General features: G+C 41.3%; 1 protein-coding gene across 5 annotated transcripts in view; it reads right to left on the bottom strand.

The window, feature by feature from the left end:
* Nucleotides 1–25,899, bottom strand: part of LOC311253423 (interleukin-1 receptor accessory protein-like 1) — a 289,743-nt gene that overhangs the window by 150,137 nt on the left and 113,707 nt on the right. For all 5 annotated transcript variants that reach the window (XM_084347376.1, XM_084347375.1, XM_084347379.1 and 2 more), the window contains one exon: nt 1,212–1,491. In XM_084347376.1, the coding sequence (XP_084203502.1) occupies nt 1,212–1,491 (280 nt within the window). The remainder of the gene's footprint in view (nt 1–1,211; nt 1,492–25,899) is intronic.

Genomic DNA, 25,899 nt, shown 5'->3' with positions numbered 1-25,899 from the left:
TTGGTTCTGAATGGTGAAGACTGGCGACAAAGCAGCACTACTCGTCCAAATCAAATCTCATGGCTCTACTTTCTGCGTGATTACACAATAACTCTGAGCTGACTGATTGTCTACCTCCAGAAAATGCTGCCAACGTCGTTGAATAGAGCCATGAGAATTGTTGGACTGGTGCTGCCCGTTTCTATTCACGGCGGCCGTCACAGCAAAGGGGAAGAGTGCTAATGGTGATGAATAGTAATGGCTAAAAGCTTGTGAAACACAAGAAAACCTATGCTGAATGCAACTGCTCAAGAGTACATAATTCACCCTTCAATGCCAGTGTAACAAATGTTCTGAATCGTTTGTGTTTAGGATGAAATGTGAATGGTTCTGTGGATTATTCTAAATTAAAAAAAAAAGATTGCATCCCTTTCCTAGAAGAAGATGTGTTTCAAAGTTCCCCCTGTCCTGTGAAAAAAGGACTTTTTATGGGATTTAAGACAGCGGCTTTGCTTCTTCTTTCCAACTGGCCACAGACAACCTCTACGTTAATGAAAACTTCTGCCAATATGAGCTAGGAAGCCAGAAATTTCACCACATTATAGAACTCATAAATCAAACAATTGTCTACCTCTACCATCAGGCAAGTGGAAAAGGAAGATAGTACGAGTCCCCTGCTTTTTTCCTTTTTATCTTTGCTGCCTCTTCCCTTTCCTCAATCTTCCTGTGCTGAATTACTGTCCATTCTCTTTCATCTCACTCTTCGCTCTTGCACGGTTTCAGAAAGAAGGACTTGTGAGGGCCGGAGAGTTATGGATTTACCAACTGCACCTAATGGCTTACTGTCCCCCAGAGGAGAATAAAGAAATAATTTAGCATAGAAAGTGAAAGCAAAGGGGCCTCATACTGTTAGACGATGCTCTGTGGACCGAGGACCAGTGCTTTTTGGCCGGAGATGAGAGACTTCATTAGAAATCAACAGGGGAGGGCTTTAACATAGCTTTACTCTTGCCTGCAGGGTTCCAGAAAATGTTATTTACCCCCACTATGTTACTGACATGCTGCTGGCAAAACAAGTCCAAAATGGTGGAAGACTTTCTCATGAATGTTTGCTGCAGTTGAAAGCAAAAACCATAAAAGCAACAATTTACAATTTAATAGCGATGAAGAGAACAGCATAAGGTATATCTCTCGGTAAGGCTGGTTTTAAAAAAAAGAGAGGAGGAACTTACCTTAATACGCAGGAATAGTAACCCACATCGTCCAACTCTGCTGGTCGAAACCATATGGCATCCTCCTCCTTGCTCATCCTTGTGCCGTCAAAACTGATGGGTTCCTCGAAGTCCCCGTGTCCTGCACTTTTGTACCACATAAGGCTAAGTCCTGCGCTCTGCGCATGGGTGTAGTTGGCCCGTATATATCCATAGAATAAAGCACACTTAATCCGTACAGGTTCCCCCAGAAGCACCTTGTATTTCAGGTAGTCCACTGACCAATCCGTGCAGCCTTCCACTAAAAAAAAAGGACAGAGAAAAGCAGAATTAAGCAAAAGTTGCCAGGAAGAAAGGAGAAAAAAACAGAAACAGAAAACTACATATACTGTAGGTAGTTATTTATAAGAACTTACTTTGATGTGGAAATGATATTATTATGATATTATCTCTAAGCAAAGTCTAGACTTGAAGTGATTTTCATTTTCATTTGCAGTTTGGAATGCATTTAACGTTCAATTTTCTCTACCATTGCCCTGATCTTGTCTTTCTTTCTGGAATTATAACAATATTTTGTAATTATGAAAGGGTATGTGGCACCAGAACAAGACCACTTTCAGTGCTGTCTGTTCATGTGCTTTGCCAGCAATCTTTGCATCACAATCAGTCAAGACTCCCTTTCCCTCAATGCAGCACTGATCTTTACTATGTCTCCTTTTGTGGTTCACAACAACACACAAAACAAATGAGGCCATTACAACATTAGTGCCGAAATGAATTCAAAGCAAAGAGCAGTTGTACATAATATAATGTGTGTACATATGTTGAAATGTTTCATTGCCAATACCCTTTTGAATGCAAAGAGGATTAATGTTTATTATCTCTCTTTCTTTGTATACATCACACACACACACACACACACACACACACACACACACACACACACACACACACACACACACACACACACACACACACACACACACACACACACACACACACACACACACACACACACACACACACTTCAGTTTCCCTTACTCCACACACAACTAAACAAAAACACATTCTTCTAGTATGAAGATGCACATGGACCCAAAGGCTTTTTCTTTGTGTTCGAGGTCAAAGGTCATCGTATTTCAGATGATAAAAAAACAAAAAACTGATGCTTCAGGTTTACTCTCGGAAGAAATCCAACATCCTTTGTTCAGGGCTCAATTTATATGCATGGGAGGAAAAGGAAAACCGAACTCTTAACATTCAATCATTGTTTTTCGCCTACAAATATTACAGTATTTATATTTGACTAGTGCGTCACCATCTCATACAGTACATTAAGTCAGTAATTGTGTATAATCCACCATCAATAACCCTTTAAACAGCACTAACAACATCTTACCTCAGAAAACCTAGAAGTTGCTGTAGGTCTGCATTTATTTCCTAAAGCTATCAGACTGTCTTTAGTTCTCAAATCCTGTTTCCAGTTATATAAATGAAAAAGTTGCTAGTCTCATATAGTGCAGCTGCACATGGCAAGGCTAAGCAATAGGGGTCTTCCTGTTAAGACATCTAATAAAGCCCACCAACTGTCAGTCGAAAAGACTTTCAAAGATTGAATAATAACTGCATTATTCATGCTCTGCAGGCGAAGGGAAGGTTTGGATTCTTAGACTTTATTTTTAGTCTTTGGCTGTATATAAGATTCATGAGAAACACCAAATATTAAATTGACACTTAATCCTTCCCAACTTCTCACACACCAGGGAAAACTCACACAGGCAACGCAAAACCCCTGCCTTCTTGATTGAGATTTTAACACCGAGGTGTGTAAAAAGACATGTGGGTGGATTTTAAGAATGGGGTTCGCCCAGAGACGGGGGAAAATACCTCTCAGGTGAGCTGTGGACTGTATTATGAAGCAAGATTAGTTGGTTAGCCAGCTTTCTGAGGGCTTAACCTGTTTCACGAGCATGGCACAATTTTAACTGGGGCAAATCGCTATGGTAACCTACGCTGCACAGCTCTGAGCAGGTTCGGTTGAGGGGATCAAATCAATGCCTCGAATGACAACTTTACAATAAGGTTTACAATGAAACGGCAAGTGACTTTACAGGCATAGATGACCATAACAACGGCCCAGTAAATTGTAATTGTTTATGCGTAATTATGCTCAATTTCATATTCCTGACATTGATTCTTCAGTGCAGACACCTTTTATTATCTTTTTTTCCATACCAGAAGCTCGGAATAATAGGAGATGATTTGGTGAATACAATCTTTTTAAAATTTAAATGAGTTGAATACTGTAAACCAAAAAGTAAGCGCTGCATTTTAAAAACATCCACTGCAATCCTTATTCGAATCAAGCATTCATTAATTTTCTTCAAGCTTAATTGCACGCAGTTACACTGTCTGTATTTTCGTTGGAATATTCACGGTATTAATGAATCAGATAAAAGCTAGAGAGCTTAAAGAGGCTTTAACTCCACTAGATACAGATACACTTTTACACGCTGACAAACCGCTTCTCCTATGTTTGAAAAGCAAAGTGGGTCCAGACCGAATCAAAAACAAACTCTGCCTGCTTCATCTCCCCCTTTCCATTTTTCCCTGCCTGTTCATGACATCCTCTTCTCCCTCGCTTCATCTCGCTGCATCACTCTTCCTTTAAAAAACAGCTGGCGAGCACAGCTGCCGCGAACTCAACAGGCTTCGCTAATTGAGCCTCTATAAATGTTTTATTTACCAAAGAAGCAACTCGGCCGCCAATCAGCGAGGTGCTGTATGTGCGGCGGTCGTCGGGGGTAACCGGGGGGAGGGGTGATGGTGGGAAATTGATTTAACCATGTTGATTTATGTTATTGTATTGTATTGTGTGGAACTGTAAGGGTTGTGCTGGGAGCCGCAGCAACAACACTTGTGGGTGCTTAAGGAGCTGGAGAAAAAATAAAAGGAAAAGGCATGCTCTAAATCACTTGAGCAGTGAAAATGAGGATAACATTATGTCAGACTGAGATACTTCAAGCGCAGATAGAGAGGAGTTTGATAACAAAAGATCCACCAGTTGCCAAAAACTTGCAGTAAAAAAATGATGACAATCCATCGGAGTCAAAGAACAAAGTTCAATAGTCAAAAACTGAGTGGAGAAGTCTATCTCAAAGGCAAGGAAACCAGTTTCTCCACTAAAAAAAAGCCTCAGTATACCAGAATACAAAGCAGTACCATGGCGTGATATGGCTGCTTTTGTATCTTGATATACAAGTTTCTTTCCATCAGCGTGAAATTAGGCATACGTGTGTCAGGTGCTTACAGTATGTATGCTTGAATGAAAATGAGTGTGTGCCAGGACAGGAGCCGATTGGTGCACCAGCTATGGGCTCCCACAGGTGATTGGCTCCTTTCAGATGATGACTCAGTAGATAACTCCAACTTGCTTTCTACCATTTATTCAGGAGGTTGGTTTATTTAATTTCCTTATAGGTTACATTGTTACCTTCTTAGATTTATCTGGTTGGCCTTTACCCACTCTGAAGTTAAAGTATTAATTAATTATAATGTATTAATTTAATCTCAAATTGAATTAGATAAAAGGATCAACGTATTCAGAAATCTGTCTATGCTCGGTTTGTCCGGCCACTTGTCCAAAACCTTCAGATATTTTATTTACCGTAACATAAAACTGAGAAAAGCAGAAAATACTCCGTCTTGGAAGCTAAAACCAGACTGCGTTTTCCTTTTTTGAGAGCTTTTGCTTGATACATGACAAATAATTAATTGATTGGCAAATCATTTGGTGATTAATTTTCTGGTTAGCAAATCCCTATTTGTTTTAGCAAAGGTCCACTTCATCTATGTTCTCTGGAGGTTGTTGAAAGGCTCTCCTCAAAAAGGTGGGAAATCAGTTCATCACATGAAGGTGAGTGACAAATCGGTACAACGGAAGTTAAAATACTGCACTATATCATATAACTGGTCCTAGAATTCACCAAAGACTCAGAATATACAATGTACAGTTTAGTTTTAGAGTAATACAGTATTTGAGGATTAACATTTCCTTTAAATGCTGAATATGGAGAATTTACATCTTATTTTACCGGTGGCAAACTGCAGCGCTTTCCCTAATCGTAAATCTGCAACAATAAGTTGCTGTCTTCATTTTAAGAGGCTGAGAATACTGCGTTCGGAGGCAACGTTTTGACATCACCCTCTAAACCTCTTTTTGATTTCCCCAATTATGAGTCCTCCCAGGAGCAAGACAATGAAAAAAACAACCTAATTTGTACAAAGAATGAATAACTAGAAACAAAATGAAGCAAACACAAATGCATGAGAAGTCGGTGTGTGCTCTGCGAGCTAACCGACACCACAATCCTTTCACTGTGATTAAGTCTAACTGTTGCTATGGCAACAGAAGGGTCTACCCTCGCTTATCAAGAACTTGCTAATTAGTTTGTGGACGATAATAACTTGAAGGCTTAAGGTAAGACACATAGCCAAGATGGTTTCACTTCTAATCATGTGTCCTAATTGAGACTCTAAAGTGTTTTACTCTCACAACTAATAAAAAACAGCTGTGGAGTGTAAAAGGTCAAATAAGCAGGCAGCAGCTCAAACAGAGAATAAGATTAGTTCGGCGAAAGTGAGCATTGGTACACTGCAGTGGTGAATAAATCAACACAGCTCGACGCAGACACACACTTCACAGTTCTCACACATTACTTGTAGTCATACTATCAAACAGTGATAGACAGCAACTTAGTTCATTTATGAAATTACTGTACTAGAAAGTATTTACAGTAAGACCCTGTTTTAGCTCAGACACAGCCCTTCACAAATTTAAAAAAGACCAACATGTATTCATAAAACAGGACCCCCACAGCCTCTTTACGTCTGTGGAATAAGACAGACCTCGCCACACCAGCCAAAGTTGATTTGTTTTGATGGCTCTACATAGGGGATGTTTTCCCAGATTGGAGTTAACATGATGTCTTGACATGTTGACTTGCACCTCAGGGCCGTGGGGTACAAGGCAACATCACAGATTTATTTTTCCTTTCCAAGAAAAAGAGAGTTTCTCTAATTTCTCTCTGGAACATACCAATCGCTATTATTGCAGTAGACACTATAGACTGGCAGCAGAATAAGACGTTATAACATGTGCATGGTTCGGATTAACCTGTCAGGGGGCCATGAGGCTGAGCCTCTATCGGCCCTCCACTGACTGCTTCCATGTACAATGTGTACAATGTCACCTCAAAGTTCCTGTTAAGTCCAGTGCTACCCGTTCTCCTTCACTGCAACCATACTGAGCTTGTGTTTGTGGTCATTTCACTGAACACAACTCTATTAAGGAATACTATGAGAACACTATATGTATGACAAAAAAAAAAAAGTCTCCAAGACAGATTTTGACACAGGGTCCATCTGAAAGACATAACCACAAAATAAATCTAATAAAGAATGATCCACCTATGCTGACATTGTAGTTTAGTGGTGCAAATTCCCTTACAAACAATCAAGAGACCCAAAAGCAGTTAGCTTGCAGTGAACCAGGAGCTTTAGCGGGCCCTGTTGTCTGTGGCAGCTGCCCACTTTGCCCAGTCGGTTGTGCTGTCTCAACTATACAATTTACCAATGCAGACGGTGGATTTGGTGGTAGGGTCTTTACATACTTGATTAGTTCTTTATACTTCTGCTCTTCTATATTTCAAAAATGAAATACTCTCTTATATTTAACTTTTCCATATCAATTTGATAACTGCAGTTTCTTTGCATTAAGACTCAGACTACTTTTACTTGTGACACTTAAGTACATTTGATGATGAAACTTATGTACTCTTACTGAGATGTATTTGATTGATCATTCTGAAGACTAATGTTTACTTGAGTAAAGCATCTGAATATTTAACGATGAATATAAAAAATGGTCCTGTCCCACTAGCTGACCACTAAACCAGTCTTTGCACCCATAACATATTCTGTTGGCCCAGACTGAAAAGAAATAGACAGATTTACTCAGACGTCTTTTCAGTTTGGCTGCACAGACTGCATTTGGTACCAGAAAAAAGACACACTAAATGCTTCACTGCCAAACATCAGACAGAATATCTCTGTCATCGCCTTTCAACACTGCAAATAAACGCTCATCCACTCAATTTTCTTTCTAAACCCGAACATTTTCCCTCTTTGTGAAGAAAAATAATGTCACACAAATTAGAAAAGAGTTATTCTGACGAGTCCGAGTACCATAATATTTGCTACTACAATAGAGTTAATTATATATTGCAAATTAGGACGAATGTGTCTGCATAGCTGGTTTGGTAAAACATATTACAATCTTTGGACTAAATAATTAAATTACATACCAATTAATATGCATCTGATAAAAAAAGACAAATGAAGAAATAAAAAGTGATAAAAAGTGAAATGGTTGATTACTCTGGAAAACATACGCAACATGTAAATGTGGGTCTTTTCAACAGTGCAAATACTGTCAGATAAAATATGCTTGTTAAACCACCCGGAGGCATTCGATTACTGCGCAGAGCTTTGAAAATACCCCAGTTTAACAGAGAAGTTATAGAAAAAATAAAAGCATCAAAAGTCCTAAATTAATTTCCTTTTAAGGGTGTACTCCAGCTCGACTGTTTCAAAGGGCCTGCTGTATTTATCTCTTGATACCGACATGAGGAGCTTGCTAGCACAACTATCTGTTATCTTCGACCTATCCTCAAATTGCCCGTTTCAGACTTTTGACAGAGGGTTATCGTTCATTTCAGTAAGTGGGGGTTGGGATTCTGCATAATCTGTTGGCAGGAAACAAACATGGTACAAAGCCTAATTGAACTCGATTAACATTTCCCTGCTCACCAGATTTCCATTCTGCTGGATCACAATTGGTAAGGGAATTGGCCAATCTGCTGAGTGATAATAACAACTCCGGCAGCTCTTCAGCGACTGGGACCATCGAGCATAAGCAGCGTTTGCAGCTCCACTACACATGACCCGTAAGTAAAAAGGGGCAATTCCTCAGTCGCTGTCCGTGAGTGTGTCCGACAATTCTGTTTGTCAGCCGGAGAAATGGTAACCGCTAACGGTCAGCTGTCATGTTTTGCCAAATGATCTCAGAACAAATGTTTGCACGTCACTCTGCATGGAAATCAGGATTTAATAGAGCCACATTCACTGACGCCACAACAAAATGGGGTCTTCTGGCCACATCCTGATTTAACCACGCCATTAAACAAAGGCAATGGCCATTTGTCAGGCCTGCCTTGTTTTTATACTTGTCATGTTTGTCTCATTTGTGCCACTGTGTAAGGCCACACTTATAAAAAAGGCTCCTATCCTCATGTTTTATGGTTGTAACCAAAACCAAACCAAGGGTGTGATTTAAATGGAGTGAGAAAAAAAAAGGTTGTGATGCCAAAGGTAATTGGCTGCACAGATGCATTTTTAAATATTAAAATGTCTTTATAAAAATCACCACCCAAGGTTTGAATGCAAATGTGAACCACAGTATACATTAAAATCAAGGTCGAGTTAAAGAAGACTTTTACAAAAGCCTCTTGAGTCGTAAGGCTAATTATACTTTCAAAATATGATGTATATTCAAAGCATTTCTTCTCACTGAAACACAATTTCCTGTTTTAATTTGACCCTCACTCTTAAAGCAACACACTGAAAATCAGCCTGAAGGCATTTTCCACTTATCATCTGAAAAAGAGCATTAAAATGCATATGGTTTTATAGAAAGTAGGTTGCCTGTTTTAGAGGAGCGTCTTCATACTGATATATAGGTCACACTAAAATATGTTTAAAAAATAAATCTAAAATGAAGCAAAACAGATGCTAGTAAACTTGCATTAGGAAAAAAAAAACAAAAAAAACATGATGTATATCTGGTTTAAAGGGCACCGCAATAAAGCCAAACAAATGTTATGTCATTGCGTTCTCGCTCCATTTTACTGTCACTTGAGAATGAGCGTGTGCTTGTCCTGGAGAGAAGGTGATCAGCTCATAAATTGGGTTACAGGTCTGCTGAGGGGTAATCGCATGCAGATTGAGTCAGGTCGCCGCTGAGACACCCACAAAGTGTCTGTTCTCCAATAAGCACTCAAGGAGATGGTTCACTACCATTTTTCTCCATAAAAGCTCCAGTGTAATTCAATCAGAAAGGTGTGCATACATTAGGCCTTGGCTGATTGGATAAACACATAAGCATTCGTACACACATCTACACACACACACAATCTATGAGGTGACGCGACATCAACCTTTACTTGCCCTCATGAAGTGTAGTGTCTCAGCTGGCCTGGCTCCAGGATCCCTAAAGGAACTTATCAACTTCACAGCCACTTTTTGCCAAGGGAGGGAGACATGGGTGAGAGACGTCTCGAAATCTTGACCTGCCATTTTCCACCTTGTGAAAACGCTGTCGCAGCAGAGTAGGTCTCAATTAAGAGGAATATAGCCCTGATGTGTGGGAAAGGTAACCTCTCGGCTGCAGGCGTGCAGGAGGAGATTTCTGCGTGATTGAAGTACCTCCAGCAGGTTGAAAAAGAGAATGAGTCATCAACCAATAAAGCAATCAGCCAAGGCCATCTGCATGTGAGAGTAAGTTCACACACACCCCCAAGACACACACCATAGGACCTCTGGAACACTAAGAAAGACTCAGGCCTTGTACTTGACCAGAAAATTATTTTTTTTCAAAATTGAAAGAGGGAAATGAAGGTCCCTATACTGTTGGTTTAATGGCACTGCAACAATAAGGAAGTGTTAATGCTGAAATGACCAGAGTTATGAGCCATATGGTGGCATAAACGAGAATGTGCAACCACTTGGAGGTGAACAGTGATCTATAAATATAAAGGGAGGCAGTAAAGAGAATGTTAAAGGAATAGTCCAACATGTAGGGAAATATGCTTTGTCACTTTCTTTCCAAGAATGGGAAAAGTAGACCAATCTAATGTTTGCATGTTATCTACAGGGCTGGAGTAAGGACATGTTTAGCTTAGCGTAGCATAAAGGCAGGAGGCCCTTCTGTTCATTTTTATGCCTAAAGTGTTAACGATGTATTTTATTTCATTTAAGTCAATGTAGTAGGCATATATATTTTTGAGTGACTATACAACATGTGTGTTTTAAAGACATCCTGGTTCAACTTTCACCCCCCATCCTAAACGTATGTGTGTGCACTCAAGTTTTTCTGTGAAATGAGGAATTATTAGCAACAAGATTAGCTAAACCATGAATATGTTTATCTAATTTGCTTATTTGCAACCTGTGTGACTGTCCGACCGCTCATGTTTGCTACCCTTTTGGATCATTTTTTTCGTGATGCTGCCGCCTTTGAAGTTTGCAACAACTATTTGGGTGAGTAGTATGTTATCATAATCTATTGGACCAAGAGCGCCAGTGAGTCCATTTCCCAAAAACACTCAACCGTTCCTTCAAAGCCAAAGAAAAGGAAATCTAAATGTGTGTAATTTTTTGGTCTTGTTTTCATAAGTGACAAAAACGTAGGATTTAATGTAGATGAAAAGATTGATATTTTTGCTAGGCGACTCCAGCTGCCCAGCTTATTTCATGATTGTGGTGACATTTACCTCCCATCCTCCTACCCGTTCCTCACTAGCAGATAAAACAGCTCTATCTCTCCTCATCTCGCCTGCACTTTACTCTCATGACACTTCATCTTCATTTGTCTCTCTCTCCCCAACTCCCTCTTTTTCTTGACAGCCACTGGGCTGTCATTTATATGCAAATACTCGTGTGATTGGGGGGGAAAAAAACAAGGGGAAATAAAAACCCTTTTGCTTCCTATCGCAAAATAAACATTGCCCACAATCTTCCCGGCTTCCCCCTTCTGTATCAGATTCGGCTCCTCTGATTGGACACGGCCTCCACGGAGAGTGACACCTGCTGTCTCCAATCACGGGTTAAATGCAGGGAGCACAGAGAGGTAGCTGATGGGAAAAGGGGACTCTGCCTGACTTCGCCCAGATGGACCCTTGCAGGGAAGAGAATCAGGAAAAAGGCGCAGGGGGAAATGCACGCACGCACACACACACACACACACACACACACACACACACACACACACACACACACACACACACACACACACACACACACACACACACACACACACACACACACACACACACACACACACACACACACACACACACACACACACAGGTAGGCAAGAGTTGTCTGCCAGAAATAATTCAGGTAAGGTAGAAGCTGATGAACACAGCATATCTCCACCCGTGGACCTACAACAGATACAACTCATTCATTTTATCATTTTTTAAATCAATTCGTCAACCGATCAACGATAAGCACCACAAACTTTTTTGATCTCGTCTTCCAATTATTTTCTCATCTGCAAGAACCAGTCCAAAACATAACATGTGAAAGGTGTGACATCAGAAAAAGAAAGACAATCATCACTGAATTTGACTTAAATTCCAAAAACAAGACCGTGTTTTGCCTTTCATGGGTGCGACTCAACAGATGAGGACGTGCTTCTATTTTTCAGTTACAATAAGTCTCACAAGCTGCTGAGCATCGTAAGGCAAAGACGTCTGCTAAAAGAGTTTTCTCAAATGGTTAGTCAACCTTGATGCATCTGCAAGCACGCATTGATTAGTCAGTTTCGTCAATTAAAAGAAAATTACAATTATTTCAAGAATAAATTTCATTTGCTACATTTGCTGGTTCCAGCATCTTAAATGTAAGGATTTGCTGCTTTCTTTGTCTTTCGTGATAGGAACTGTTGGTTAGACAAAAAAGGCAATTTGAAGACATCACTTTGGGCTCTGAGAAAGAGATGTGCATTTTTATTAAATATTTCATAAGAAAAATAAAATAAATTGGACTGAATAAATTAGCGTCTAAAGACAAACAAAACAATCTTTGTTTAGCTAAAGTAGTTAACTTACCAAACCGTATGTTAATTGAAAAAGGGAAACAGAAAACATTTCATGTGAGAGGACTTTTAATAATGTGAAGGACCTTCTAAACAACAAGTGTTTAAAACCACACATGTACACAATTTAATCACTGGTTATTAACTGAATGCCTGTTCCATAAACAGGCGAAAGAGTAGCACAACATTATATGTTTCACTAATTTCATTTGGTGGATTATAAGGACGCAGAAGAGTAAATGGACTCCTTACCTGCATAAGAAGTAGACAACTACATAGAAACAGAAGCACATTTATCTTCACAGCTGTGTGTAAATCAGCATGTTTGACTCTATAGAGGTGATTAGGCCTGTTTTCCCCTTTCACGCTAAATAGCACCCATAAAATTTGTCATCTGACACTCCTCTAAGTCCCAATCTGACAAACTGTCTTATCGTCCAATCAGATCACCTCAGCGTGAGAATCTGTGATGACTTCTACTCTGACTTAAAGTGGTGATTATGTCTCCCAGACAGCTTTTTGATTCTCCCGGGCAATCAAACTGTGAAAATGTACTTGTATCCATATGTTTACTCCCAGATTGTGCCTATTTCAGGGGAACATTTGACAAGGAGCAGATGTAAAAGTGATCCTATTATGACTGGGGTGTCTCCTCCAGAGAGAGCACTATACGTATAATCAGAAAATCATCCTTCTGTTCCCCACGGCACCAGTAATCCTCTCATCTAACAAACAGACAAACAGCCTTGGGAGGCGTGGAGACACACAACATAAACAATACTGACTCCTGAAAAAATACCCGAGTGCTGCATTGCAGACATGACTGCGCACATAGGACAAGAGCGTGGATAAGACATTTTTTTCCCCACACACTCTCACCCGCCCACACAGGTACAAAATACACGGCGAGAACACACACAGAGAGCGGGCCACACAATCCGTGCTGCCTCCGCTGGCAGCCTTGTCAGCCTGTTATTCTGTGCTGTATCATGGCGGTGTGGGTGCGCTAAGCCGGTGACTCAGACCCTCGCCGGTCCACTACAGACACCGACACACCATTTGGGCGTTGTGCTCCGGTGCCCCCGCGAAATGAGCGTCAGTGAAAATAGAGCATGCCCAGATGGATAGAGAGCCTTGTCACATCAGCCTCTGCGCCAGCCGTCTGTGAAATGATAAGATGGCAAGAATATGTAACAAAGCAAGCAGCGGGCGCTGTCCTGATGGGCGCTGGTGTCGGCTCTCATACGTCAACTCTGACCTTATTTTTTGTCTCTCATTTTTTCCCACACTGTTAACTACCAGGGAATCATCTCTTTCTCTTTTTTTTGCGTTTTGTACTTCTCCCTCTCTCCTCCCCGGTCTCTGAGTTTTACCCTTCCACTATCTCCAAGCTATTCAATCCTCACACAGAGGAGTGGGAGGGTGAGGGGAGGTTGCGTCGGCAGTTCAAAGAGAGAGGGAGAAAATTATGATGGAGAAATGATTCAAGCTGCGGATCAGCAAGGACATAAAGGTCCCCAAAAGCCACACAAGTAAGGGCGTCTGTGCTGTAAATCACTGCGCAATTGGCAATCGCCAATAATTCAGCAAGAGTGGATGGTGACTCAGTCTCTTCGTAGACATTCAAGGTCGAGTGTATGAAAAAAAAGGAATTTCAGTATATATTGAAAGGAATTTAGTGGTGAGGCTGCAGAATAAAGCGTTTCCGCCTGGCAAAAACCTCCACATTTGCAGACAAGTACAAAACACACACATATGCTCCCATATTTAAATTCCACAACAACGCACACACAATACGCTACAGTCACACACAGGCAGCCGGGGATCCAGGGAAACCTAGTGGCCTGGAACAAGAGTAGAGCCAGAGCTTCCCATTAGAGGACATTACTGTCAAACACTGGAACGAAAACTACCTGCTGTACACTGATTACCAACCTACCTCCCGCTACAATTCAATTACAAACTAGATAATATGATGCACTGCACTCATTCTCTGTGACAGTGTTCAGCCAGTGACGTGAGGAGGCGAGGACAGCTGGCTGAGAGGTTTACTGAAAATGCCGATGCCTGTTTCCCCTCTTATTTCGGCACCAGAGGTGGTATTTTTGGCTTTGTCGATTTCATTGGATTGAATTTGCATTATTACCAACCAAAGAGGGTGAGAAGCAAGATTCCCAAAAGGATGTGACAGGCAACACACAGGGTATTAAAATTTTTCATTTTGCTTTCTAGTTGTTACCATGAAAAGTTGGACCTGGGTCAAGTTTTACATTATTCATCAGATCAGAGCATCAAAAAATGGATCAAAGCTGCAATTAAACAATAAATAGCCAGTGTAGAATCCAGTCAACATTGACAGCATTGCAGCGGTTCGCCTACAAAAGCTTCCAATAAATCCATCACATAGAAGTTATTTATGCATAGTGACAAAATATTTGTTTTCTGTAAAAAGAGCCACAGCACAATATATCAATGGGGGCTTTGAGATCGTTTCAATGAAACATCAGAAGTTATCAAAAACATGTTGGAAGTTAAAATGTGTTATGACAAACTTTATTTTGACCCTCTGATCAAATAAGTTGACTTTAATCAGTGCTGCAGCACTGAAAACAAAGTACAGTACCCTGTTCTAAATAACAATTTGAACAAAACATTAATAAATAAAAATGTTATTTCAAATGGCTAGTTAAGGTCGACTTTGTTAGCAGTGGCATTCATTTTAACACTTGTATGGTGCCTAGTGATGCATGATACTGTAAAAGCACTCATTGTTACTAGATTGAACACAATTTTGTAGTTTTTGCAGGTAGGAAACCGGTGAGGGTATGGTGGTGGGTGAAGTCTGGGGAAGAAAATGTGAACTTCTAGACATGCAGAGAGGATGTTAAGCTGTTGGTGAAGTTTGTGTAGAAGAACAATGCTCTCTCATGTTCACACTATGTGTGACTATTGCAAAAAGGCCAAGCATTGCCAGCTCCATTGTCACCAAGTCTCTGTTGAAAATTGAGGCCAGCTCAACTTTTAACACTCGTAGCAGTTTCAAGCTTCATGTCTTGTGACCTGTTGTTTTGTTCCCTTTGTCACCAAACATCATGACTCTTTTTTCAGCGCGAGGGGATTCGGTCATTCCAAATAGGGAAATGAAGGGGAAAATATGCAGATAGAGAATGCAGGCCACTGGCAGACATGGAAGGACTCAGTGACGAGTCAATCATTTTCAATTCATCTCTCTAGACTGAAGATGACTAACAGTCTCAAATGAGCCTTTTTAAATCAGTTTTACCTTTGGGAGGAGATTCTCCTGACATTACAGCTCCAATTATAGTGCAGAACTGTGGAAGAAAGCAGGTCTGCAAATCACATATTAACTTAGTCATACTGTAAATCTAGAAAGGCAAGTGAGTCATTTATTGTACCAGTCAAGCCTGCAAGCCTTCACATAATGAATTATTAAGTTGGTCTGAATGTAAAGTCTCTCCAAAACAGTCTGTGAGGAACCAACCTGAAGCAAGTACAATTGAATAGCACAAAATAGGATATGATTTTAATTTTAGCCTTGTAAAAAAAATAATGCAATAATGCAAATGAATAATATTAAAACACTGCAAATACGGAGTACGTGTATTTAGGTCAGAAACCCTTTGAAACTATGAAACTAATTAAATAAGCGATGATGGTCATTTTGAGCAACTTCTAGTTATATAACCATGCAGGCTTACTTTAAGCTACACACACACGCACACACTCTCACACACACATATATGCTCCACTCAAGACACACACACACACACACATACAAAAACAACTCCCTCAACCCACAAACTGCAATTCCCTTATCCCTCAGCCAACTGGCTGATAACAAGCAGTTCATTTTCCTGATTCGAAATAAGCCATCCTATTCTGCTCCAATTAGAAGCTTAGTAAGAATTCCATTACCATGTGCTGCGCCCCATCTTCTCCCTCCAAATGCACCCATAGAACAGGAAAAGGTGAGAGGGGTGAGCAGTTATGGGTGCCGAGGTGCACAACAGTTTAAAAAATGTATTCATGCACAGTGTCAGCAAATTAGAAACCTTAATGCAAATTGAATTTACAATAAATCCACCTGGAGCCACCAGTAAGAAAAAAAAAAAGGAAAGAAGAGCTAGAGAAGGGAAAAAAAGCCAAGAAAATGAAAATGGAGATTCTGGCACTATGAGCATACATTTGCATATACATAATTAATTAAACCGGGGTTCACTGCTTTAGATGGATGACCGTCTGAGGGGGAACCGGGGAGCTACTCAAAGTAGAATAGCAATAAAAAGGGTAAAGAAAAGGTGTTCTTATTTCAAGGAACGGAATAATGGCCAAGATTTACCTCACCGACCCATCCAAGGTGGTGTTATACATGCATACTGTATTCTATGTACTGTATGTTTGTGGACACCTCCAAAAAAGGGATGAATGCCAATTAGTTAGCCTGAAAACAGCAAAACAAAACTCCAAAACAATCCACAACCCTCCAGTGAAAGACTCGGCGGGCTTGTTAGCCAGAATCGTAGGTTTGGCCAAGGCAACAATGGGGTAATCCAATATAAACAAACTATCCGCAGAGGTGGTCGAGTGCACTAAATTAATGCAATTGTTCCTTGGCTGTTCAGACTGGCTCTCTCATTCTGTAAGTGCTTCCACTGCAGCTGCTGGATATGGGCATGAAGAGAAGTGAGGCCTTTGAAGGTGTCACCAGCCTCCAAACAACAGTAGGCTTATTTTTTTCATATTTCTATCCAAATATGCTGGTTTAGATTTTACTCCTCTATAGCTGCAGGAAAGGCTTGTGGTGTTTGGGAGTTGGCGAGGATGACAAGCCTCCTCCCAAAATCCACTGATACAGTTTGCTTTAGAAGTAAACGTCAAAACAGGAGATACAGCAGCTAATATCAGTGTGATGAGTAATTCTGGAAGTGATTTTTACATTTGAAGCACTCTGAGGCACATCTAGAGCGACTTGCGATCTTACAAAAAGTCGAGATTTTTAACATGACAAGGAACAGACAGTAAGAAGGGTTACAGCTTCAAATGATTATCAAACATTCTATGATCTAAACATCACTCTTATCATGAACTGGTAAATATAGTGAAATATGTCAGCTTTGCAAAAGCTGGAAGAAAGGGCTTCCTTTCAGTGCCAAAGGGTTTGAATAACAGCAGACAAGTGGAGTAGATATAAGGCGTTATGAAATAAATAATCTGACAAAATGTCACTTTTTTTCACAAGTTTTGTGATTGGCTGTTTGACATAAATGGGAGGACAGCCAATTAAATTTATTTTTTTCCTGTATTATTTATATATATTTTTTTCATTTAATTAATTGCTTTGTTTATATTTTACATTAATTTAGGTGCCCATTTTAAACTGGCTGTAATAGTAGACTGAAGAGCTTACATGACTCGATGGAAGGTTTTGGTTGGGGCACACCTACGTGTCAAGGGAAAAAAAGATGATTAACTTCACTCTTATTAGAGGTTTCATTATGGGCTTTGAAACCGTGAGGCTGTTTTGGCGTTGAAAATTAGATACCAGATGGTAGCATCAATGTCTTCTGACTGCTGTAGGATGAGGCTGCATACATCTACAAAAGAAGCGTGGGTGGGAAAAATTGCACTTTCCCTCTGTGGTTAATAAAGTAAAGACGGAACACTGAAAGTTCAGCTCCACGACCCGCAAAACTTCCTCTTTCCCTCCCAGGCTACTTGGACAGATAAGGACTGTAAAGGGCTGGAGGTCGGAGTAAAACAACTCCGACTACAGTGTATCTGTGCAGCAGCTGCACTGGATAAAAAGCAGTAGCTTCTGATATTGATCAAATGCTAAGACTGGTGCTCCAGTATATCAATCAAACCAGACCTGCTCTCCTGTTAAGCCATCAATAGTAAAGTATGCCTACGTGGATTGCAACTGCAACACGTTTTAGTCCTTTTTGATATTACTGGCGATATGAAGTCTTTCCCCCCCCCAACCCTTTTTTAATCTGCCAGTCTCATTTATCCTCCCATCGCTGTCCCTCCGCCAGTAATCAAGGAAAATCAAGGAGGCAGTGCCCTTGGTTGGACTTTAGACCAAAAACATGATAGAGGCTTTAGGCTGTATAAAAGAGCTATGAAAAAACTCTAATTTCCCTGCTGAGATAAAGTGGATGTCATAAAGAAATTGAATTAGATTTTTCTTGCCATTAAAAAGGCTAAAGAGGTCTGACGTGATGAAAAAAAGATAGTAATTGTTAGACTTTAGCATCGGGCTTGTACTCACTCAGAGGTCTGAGAAAGTCATTATCTGATAAATTGCACTAGACTGAAGGAACAGAGCAGCCCAAAATCAAAAATGCATATTTTTTTATCCATCTAGAATGTTTTGGTGTGAGTTGCTGAGTTTTGGACTTGCACTCAAAGCTAAAAAGAAACCCCCAAAAAACCCAAACTCAACAGCAATGTCTCTTTCCAGTAATCATGACCTGGTTAGTCAAGATATTCCACAGACATTGCAGTACACTACACTAACTAACCTCCCCGCTGTCATGAGCTCTTGTCTATGACTAGATTCACACTCTTAAAAACATTGATCTGTGCCGCATCTGGAAACATCTGTCAGCAAAAATACCTTTCACGTACTCATGAACTTTTGAACTCTAAAGGAATAAAACCTAATCAGGTTTCAAACCAAAGCCCTCACTGTAAGATTACTGCTGATGCCAGTCACACCTCCATGTTCCTTTATTGTGTCAATCTGTGAGTTTGAAGTCAGCGCAAATGAAATGTGGTGGCCAAGTTGTCATCTCCTTTTTCCCTCTGCAGTGAAAATTATAATATGAAATGCAGCGTCAGTATTTTAAGGGGGACACTGTCTTCTTTATTCCCCCCTATGCCAGAAAAGTTGCAGTTTGAAAACCACTGTCACACTTGTCTGAAAGACGCCTCTTTTTCCCCGCAGTATGAGCGGAGCAATATTGTGGAGCAGCGAGGAAAATAAATGAAAATGATTCCTCCTTCCTGCTTCTGTGTCATTGAGCAGGCCACAAGGCTGACGCTTAGCAGCTCACCCTGACCTCTGACCTCTCTTTGAAGGGAAGCAAGCAAATCAAGAATGTGAACCGCGAGGCACAAGGAATACATCCAGACGAAAGATAAATATCAAAGTTTGTTATTTGACAAAAAAAAAAATCTCTGTCATTTGTCATTCCTCCTCTCCTACCTCTCTCCGTCCCTGCCATCTTGCTCAGCTGCACGTTATCTAATAAAGCAGAAATGCCATAAAAATAACCTTAAAAACCCCTCAGCCTGCCAAATTCTGACACCGGCGCAATTGAGATGCCATCATAAATTCTGAAGTCTGTGATTCTTTTATAGACAGTATGGGAAGAGGTGAGCTAAATGGATGAGAGAGATGGTTGCCAGTAATGTATGAAAGAGGGAAAGAAAAAGAAAACGACAGAGAACGAGAGAGCGAGAGAAAGAATGTGTGCGTGTGTTTGTGTGTGTGTGTAGAGTGAGGGGATAGAAAGAGACAGACGAAAACAGACTCAAAGACAGGCTGAGAGCCCATCTCTTAACTGTGTGCATATTAATGCAGCACTGCGGAAATCCAGCCAGCCAGGCAGCGGCCAAGGTCACCAGAGATTACCAGGACCATGACTAAACAGGCTGGCCAACGATTAACGCCTGCACCCTCCTCTCCTCTTCCCATCAGCCCATCTATCCAGGCCTTCATCCCCGCAACCTCTTTCACCCCGCGCTCTTGTCCCAGTCCAGGCTCAATCCGACGGGTGATCGCCAATAAACCAACAAGTCACCTCTTTCTCGGTGATCCGCGAGAGTGGGAGGCGGGCTGAATACATGAATTTTGAGTAGGGTGCACATAATACCAGGGGTTGTGATGATGTAACAAGACAGAGTTTCTTGCCTCTTCTTCACAGCCTTCCCCCCAGTGTGGGTGGGGATGAGGACGGAGGGACGTGGTAGGTGGTGGTGGTGGTGGTGGTATGTATACATTTGTCATAAAGCACTTTGCGGAAGAAGAGCTGGCAACGGACAGCGGTCACACTCACCACATGTGGGTTTCCAAGGGGGCTCTGGGATTGAAGAGACACTTGGAAACACCTTCAATTCATCATAAAACCTGATCTTGGAGTGGTGCTACGACACACATACGCAGTGACTCCTGCACACACATGCATGCGCTTCACATTTCTTTAGACAGCCTTGGCGCATGGCTCCCTTTCGATTAACAACCAAAGTCTCCTGCAGAGGCTGAAAATACGGCTCCTCGCTGAGCGACTACCACTCAATCGATCCTACACTTTGATGATCTTCTAATGAAAGCAGTAAACATGCAGATTAGAGACTGTCAGCAGCCTTTCTAAATGTCTCCCCTCCTCCCACTTTACCTACCATCCAAAATTTAGGAAAATATTAGGAAGAATAGATCCGAAGATAAATAGCGTCATTTGTCATAGTAGCAGAAAACTCATTTCTGGCTTATTCATCTTGTTAATATTATGCTGGAAGCTATACTGTTGATATAGGTAAGCCCATTAAGTAACGCTGTCTGCTGTATCGGGACATTCTGTTGCAATTAATGACACATTACTTGTACTTCACATACATAATAACAACTAAAGAGCTAAGTGAACGCAACCTGTGAACCCCTGCACGCTTCTGATTACTTTCAGCAGATTAAACAGGTTTTGTGCTCATCCACTGCTGTTTCACGGTTGGAACCAGGAACAGTGATCCTCCTGTGGCAGAGCCAGAAAAATCCATTATTATATTGTTATTATAAAATAGCACCTAACAAATGTGCTAAAATGAGCATGGTGTCAGGCTTAAGTACAATGAGGTACTTTACCGGAGTATTTCTATGTTTTGCTTCTCTCTAAGCCAGCTACCTGTGCAGGGTTGACCTTTATGTGGCTCCTACCACGATACTAAGATCAGGATGCCAGACTTGTAGTGATATAGATGACAGTTTCATTGAATCCAAATTTAGCAAAATACCGTTTTTTCCTGAAATAAGTTTCCCACTAGGGTACGATAACTGTAATGAGGTCCTGCAGTACATTTCAATTTCATTTCTTATCCTATGAACCCTGTAAACAGCTTCTCAGATCAACACATTGACAAGTGGAGCCGGCAGTAATGACTTCTCTTTTTTTATTGGAATTAATCTGTCCTGCAGACTGTTCGAGGAGATAATTAACTGGCGCTTTCATCTCCATTTTAACTGGCATGTTCATTAACGTATTTGCCGTATCTGGTAAGAAAAGAGACTTAATGTTTCTGTTAATGAAAAATAAACAAATACATTACTTTGACCAGAGGCAATCAAGTTGAGGCAAGGTTTTGGCAGGGTGACAGGTATCAGGGCGCGTTGGAGCCAGCTTCATTAGCTGGAATAGGGCAATCATGTAAGGATCATGCGGGCGGCACGGACATAATGATCATGATAATGTCAGTTGGTGAATAATAAAATAAACAGGTCCCTGAGGATAGGCTACAACCACATTACTTCCTGTATATTTTGACATGGAATGATAATTATACAATTATTACTCTTAGCAGCTACTGTACACTGACGCTGTGCAGTTCAGCATCTCTTAGAGAGCAAAAATACATCAACATTTTAGGAAAACAGCACAGAAGCTGTCTTTTCGCATTAAATATTCCTCGGAGAAGATGTACGACCCACGAGGACAAGACAGGACTCTTGGATAGTGAAATACACCTGAAAAAAGCCGAACGGACTCTCTTGTCATGCCTCGTCCGATGACTTATCTACCCTCGGTGCTTGCCCAAAACCCAATTTTTGGTAATGGAGCCCAGCTGTCAAAGATGCTTAATCTTTCTGTCAGGAAGGCGGATATACTCTAAGAAGGGAGAACATATTTTTCCTATCCATCCCCAGAGTGGCTTCTAAATCTCTGCTCAGGCAGTCAGAACAGTATCTGAAATATAATTTTAAAATAATGATGGTTAGATAGATAAGATGGACAGCAGGAAAGAGTTTTGAAGAACAGTAGGAACAGAATACAGGAAGGATGAGACGCATCTTTACTGACTTAAACAAAAATACAAAACACGTTTTAAAGTAAATATCTCAGTTTAATATTTCCACAATTTTGTTTTATTGCTGCAGGAAGACACTTCACTACCGTTCACAGTAAACATGGTTTACAAGAGCTCTCAACATGCTTTGACTAAAAATTTGAAAACAGACAGATCAACTTTTATGCTTTCATGCATATTTACATGTGCAAAGTCATTGATAACTGTATTTTTAACTTCAATTAAAAGGCTGGCATCGTTTTAGATTCTTTTCCTCAAACACCATTTGACACACCAACAATGCTTTTTTCCTCACCCATCCCTGGCACTCAGTCCCATGCCCATTCCCTCCTACTGAAGACGCAAATCTTTGAAAATGGCTCACAAATACAAAGAATGAGGATCAGTTACTCCCCAAAGTGACGGGTCACTGCAATTTTTAGCAAACACAACTCACAGAGCAAACGGTGCTTTTGTTGGGGACTACTTTCATCTGCGGATTGAATCAAAATAAACTAAAGTGGCCCTGGTCATTGAAGTGAAGGGACATATCACCCAGTGGAACAGTGTGCCTCATGAATGTGTTTTTAATGCTCTATGGCACAGAGGCATACACTATATCAGGGTTATCTATCCTTATTTCTAAAAGGGATTTCCTTCATACAGGAACTTCATCTTCCTATACGTGCAAAATCTTAAATCTTTATGTCTTAAAATGTTTAGGTCTCACTTGATACATGCACAGCAGGTGCTTTCAGCGAATATAGCACACACTCTTCTTACTATGTGTACAATCAGGGTTACATTAAACGCAGCATTCACACATTACCTTGATCAACCTGCAAAAGATCTTAGTGCAAACCAAAAAGTTTGCGCACCGCTTGGTAGGTTCCTTGTCATACTTTGAGATAGCTTGCCATACAGTGGTAAGGGCTTATCGCCTCCTGTCTCATTCCCTTCCTCTCCCTCTCTTTCTCTCTCCTTTTCCTTCAATCCTCCTCCTCCTCCTTCGACTCGCCTCCCCCTCCCTCCCCTCCTCACTATAGTAGCTGTGCACAGTATTTGTATATCAGTCGCTGAGGAGCTGTTTCTCTGGTGGCAGCCGTTGTCGCCCTAGAGTATTCTTGTCTGGCATCACAACACAACTCGGAGATCAGAGAGCAGAGCACTGTGCCTCTTAATGGGAAGATCTCCCCCCACAGGCTCCTCTACCGCATGCATTCTCTCCTGCTTTCATTTAATCCTCTCTCCTCGCTTGCTCCTCTTAGTTTTCCCTCCTCTCCTCTTTCCTCTTCCTTCCGCTCTCCCCTTCTAAAATCCTCTCTCTGTCTGTCCTCCTCCTCCTCTACAGTCCTCTCTGAAACCTCTCTTAACTTTTATTTCCCCCCACCCCCCTTCTATCTCTTTTCTGCTCTCTTCCTCTCGTGTGCTTGTTTTGAACACACCAGAACCAGGACATGGGTCTCTGGGGGTGCCGGGGCTTCTTATATAACATTATAAAAAATTCACACATTGCATGTTCTTATTACGGGGAGAAGATGAAGAAAAAAGAGGGAGGAGAAATGTGGTTGGTGGGGGGGGGGGGGGGGGGGGACTGCAACCACAAATTAAAAATAACTTAGGAGTGTTGAGAAGAGGGGGTGAGGGGGTGTGGGGTACAAGTACAAAACAGCCTTCAGTGCCATTTTGGCAGCTGGGATGTTGAATCCTGCCACCACGCATGATCAAAAACAAGCAAGCCAGAGTATAAACCCCCTCTGAGATACAGTACAGGAGGGAAGAAATGCTGCTCGATTCCTTTTCATATCCACCACCACATCTACATAATGTGTACTGTGTTGCACGGCGTAAACTCATTTCTTCCCTATATTACTTCTCCGATGGAGGTTTTCCTCATGAAAAAACAATACAATTACCATTAAATTGATGCCTGTCACGCCGCGGCCTTATTTCCACATGATCAATCATCAAAAGGGAGTTATTGTGGAAGCAGCAAAGGATTCTGGTGCCTAATGGTGCACCACTTACAATATTCCCCTCGTCAACAGAAATGAAAGGCATTCCAAACAAATATCATAACAAAGTCGAGCTTCCCATTCATGAGGCGACTCATTTTTTCTGCTAGCCACAACAATCGCAATCGCGCCAACAAGGGAGTCGTTGGTCATTTTTCTTTTTTGTGCAGGCATGTAATGTAGCTGATTTAAAAGCCATAAAAGCCTGTTTACCACTGCTATTCACAGATCATCTGCAGAGCATGAATTATTAATCGACCAGAGTGTATCTTTCTCCCTCCTCCCTCTTCCTTTCTCGCTGTTTAAAAAATGCCATTCTATAATGTCACGCGGAGGCATTATTCATTACTCAACTACCTGCTAGGGAGTGTGGGACTGTGGGTAGGGATGTACAACGCAAAGCCGTGTTGCTGAATCATTCGGCTCTAATGAACATCTGCAAATTCAAGTCAAATGAGATGAGGAGAGAAAAAAAGACAGGCAGGCATGATGTTGAATTGTCTTAATTTTTTCCTTTCTCTGTTCCTTTCAGAGTTTTTGTCTGTCGCTCAGCACACACACACAAGAAAAACACTCGCATCAACCTTCCTGTTTCTCATAGTTTTCTTCAATCCCTGTTTTTTTTGTGTCTCTTGGGTAGAGTTAAAGCTCGGCGTTGCTCTGACTGTGGCCTAGCCTGGTTGTTTCTTAGCAATGGAGCCCTTATGTCGGCAATGTTAATGAGGAATTATCAGAAATTAATTAAGATTAAAAAAGGTCCCAAGGTGAAGGACTTGCTTATTACAGTGCCATGTAAATCTCCTATAATCCGTGAGCACGAGAGCGAGCCAAACACCGCAAAAACTGGGAAAATGCGCAGCACGACTGCTTTGTTCACTCCCATGCACACTCAAATGTACTTCCAGTACATCCAGTGGGCAGTGCACTATATTGTTGCACACATGTAGCATATACACATATACACATAATGTACAAATAAGCCCAGCTAGTGTTTCCTACAGTACGCTCACCATCCAGGCTTACAGCAGAGAGACGTGAAGCTGAGAAAAAGGAGAGGCAGCTATGGGACAATGGGACAAGCCCCTGTCTTCAGCTAATGAACAGGTGAGGAAAACAGCGGCGGCGCTGGATTACACGGTGTCACGCAGGGCCACAAATCCCGCATTAGTGATCCATCCTGTGCCGTGTGCTGATTTGTTGACTAATGGACAAATGCCAATGACACATTTTCTAGTTCTCATATCATTTGCTGCTTGCGGCGTTGTGGGTTTCGCCAGGCTAAAAAAAAAGAAGGTCATCACATTACAGTTAGACTGACGACCTATTCGTGCAGCGCTTTTTAACTACACAAATACATGCTGGGCTTCATGTCAGGGGCTTTCCTTCTAAAGTGGGTTTGTCATTATTCAAAGGTGGAGAAACCTGCTGTGTTGCCACAATGGACGGCAGCTCAAGGTTAATCAGTGCATGAGAAAAAGTGTCCCTCCTCTACAATAATGGTTATGCTTGTTTATTCCCAACTGGTGGCACATTATGTGGTGGAAGCCAGCGGAGCGATGTGACAGTTTACATCAAACATCTCTGTCTCACCCATCATGCATCTCTGGGGTATGAGCCAAGTCCTCGTGGAGATCTGGATGCCCGACATGGAGTCGACAGCAGCTCTGGCTCCCAT

This window comes from Pagrus pagrus (assembly GCF_965226575.1).
Source record: "Pagrus pagrus genome assembly, chromosome: 24".
Classification (NCBI taxonomy): Eukaryota; Metazoa; Chordata; class Actinopteri; order Spariformes; family Sparidae; genus Pagrus; species Pagrus pagrus.
This window is presented reverse-complemented; position numbering and strand designations above follow the sequence as displayed.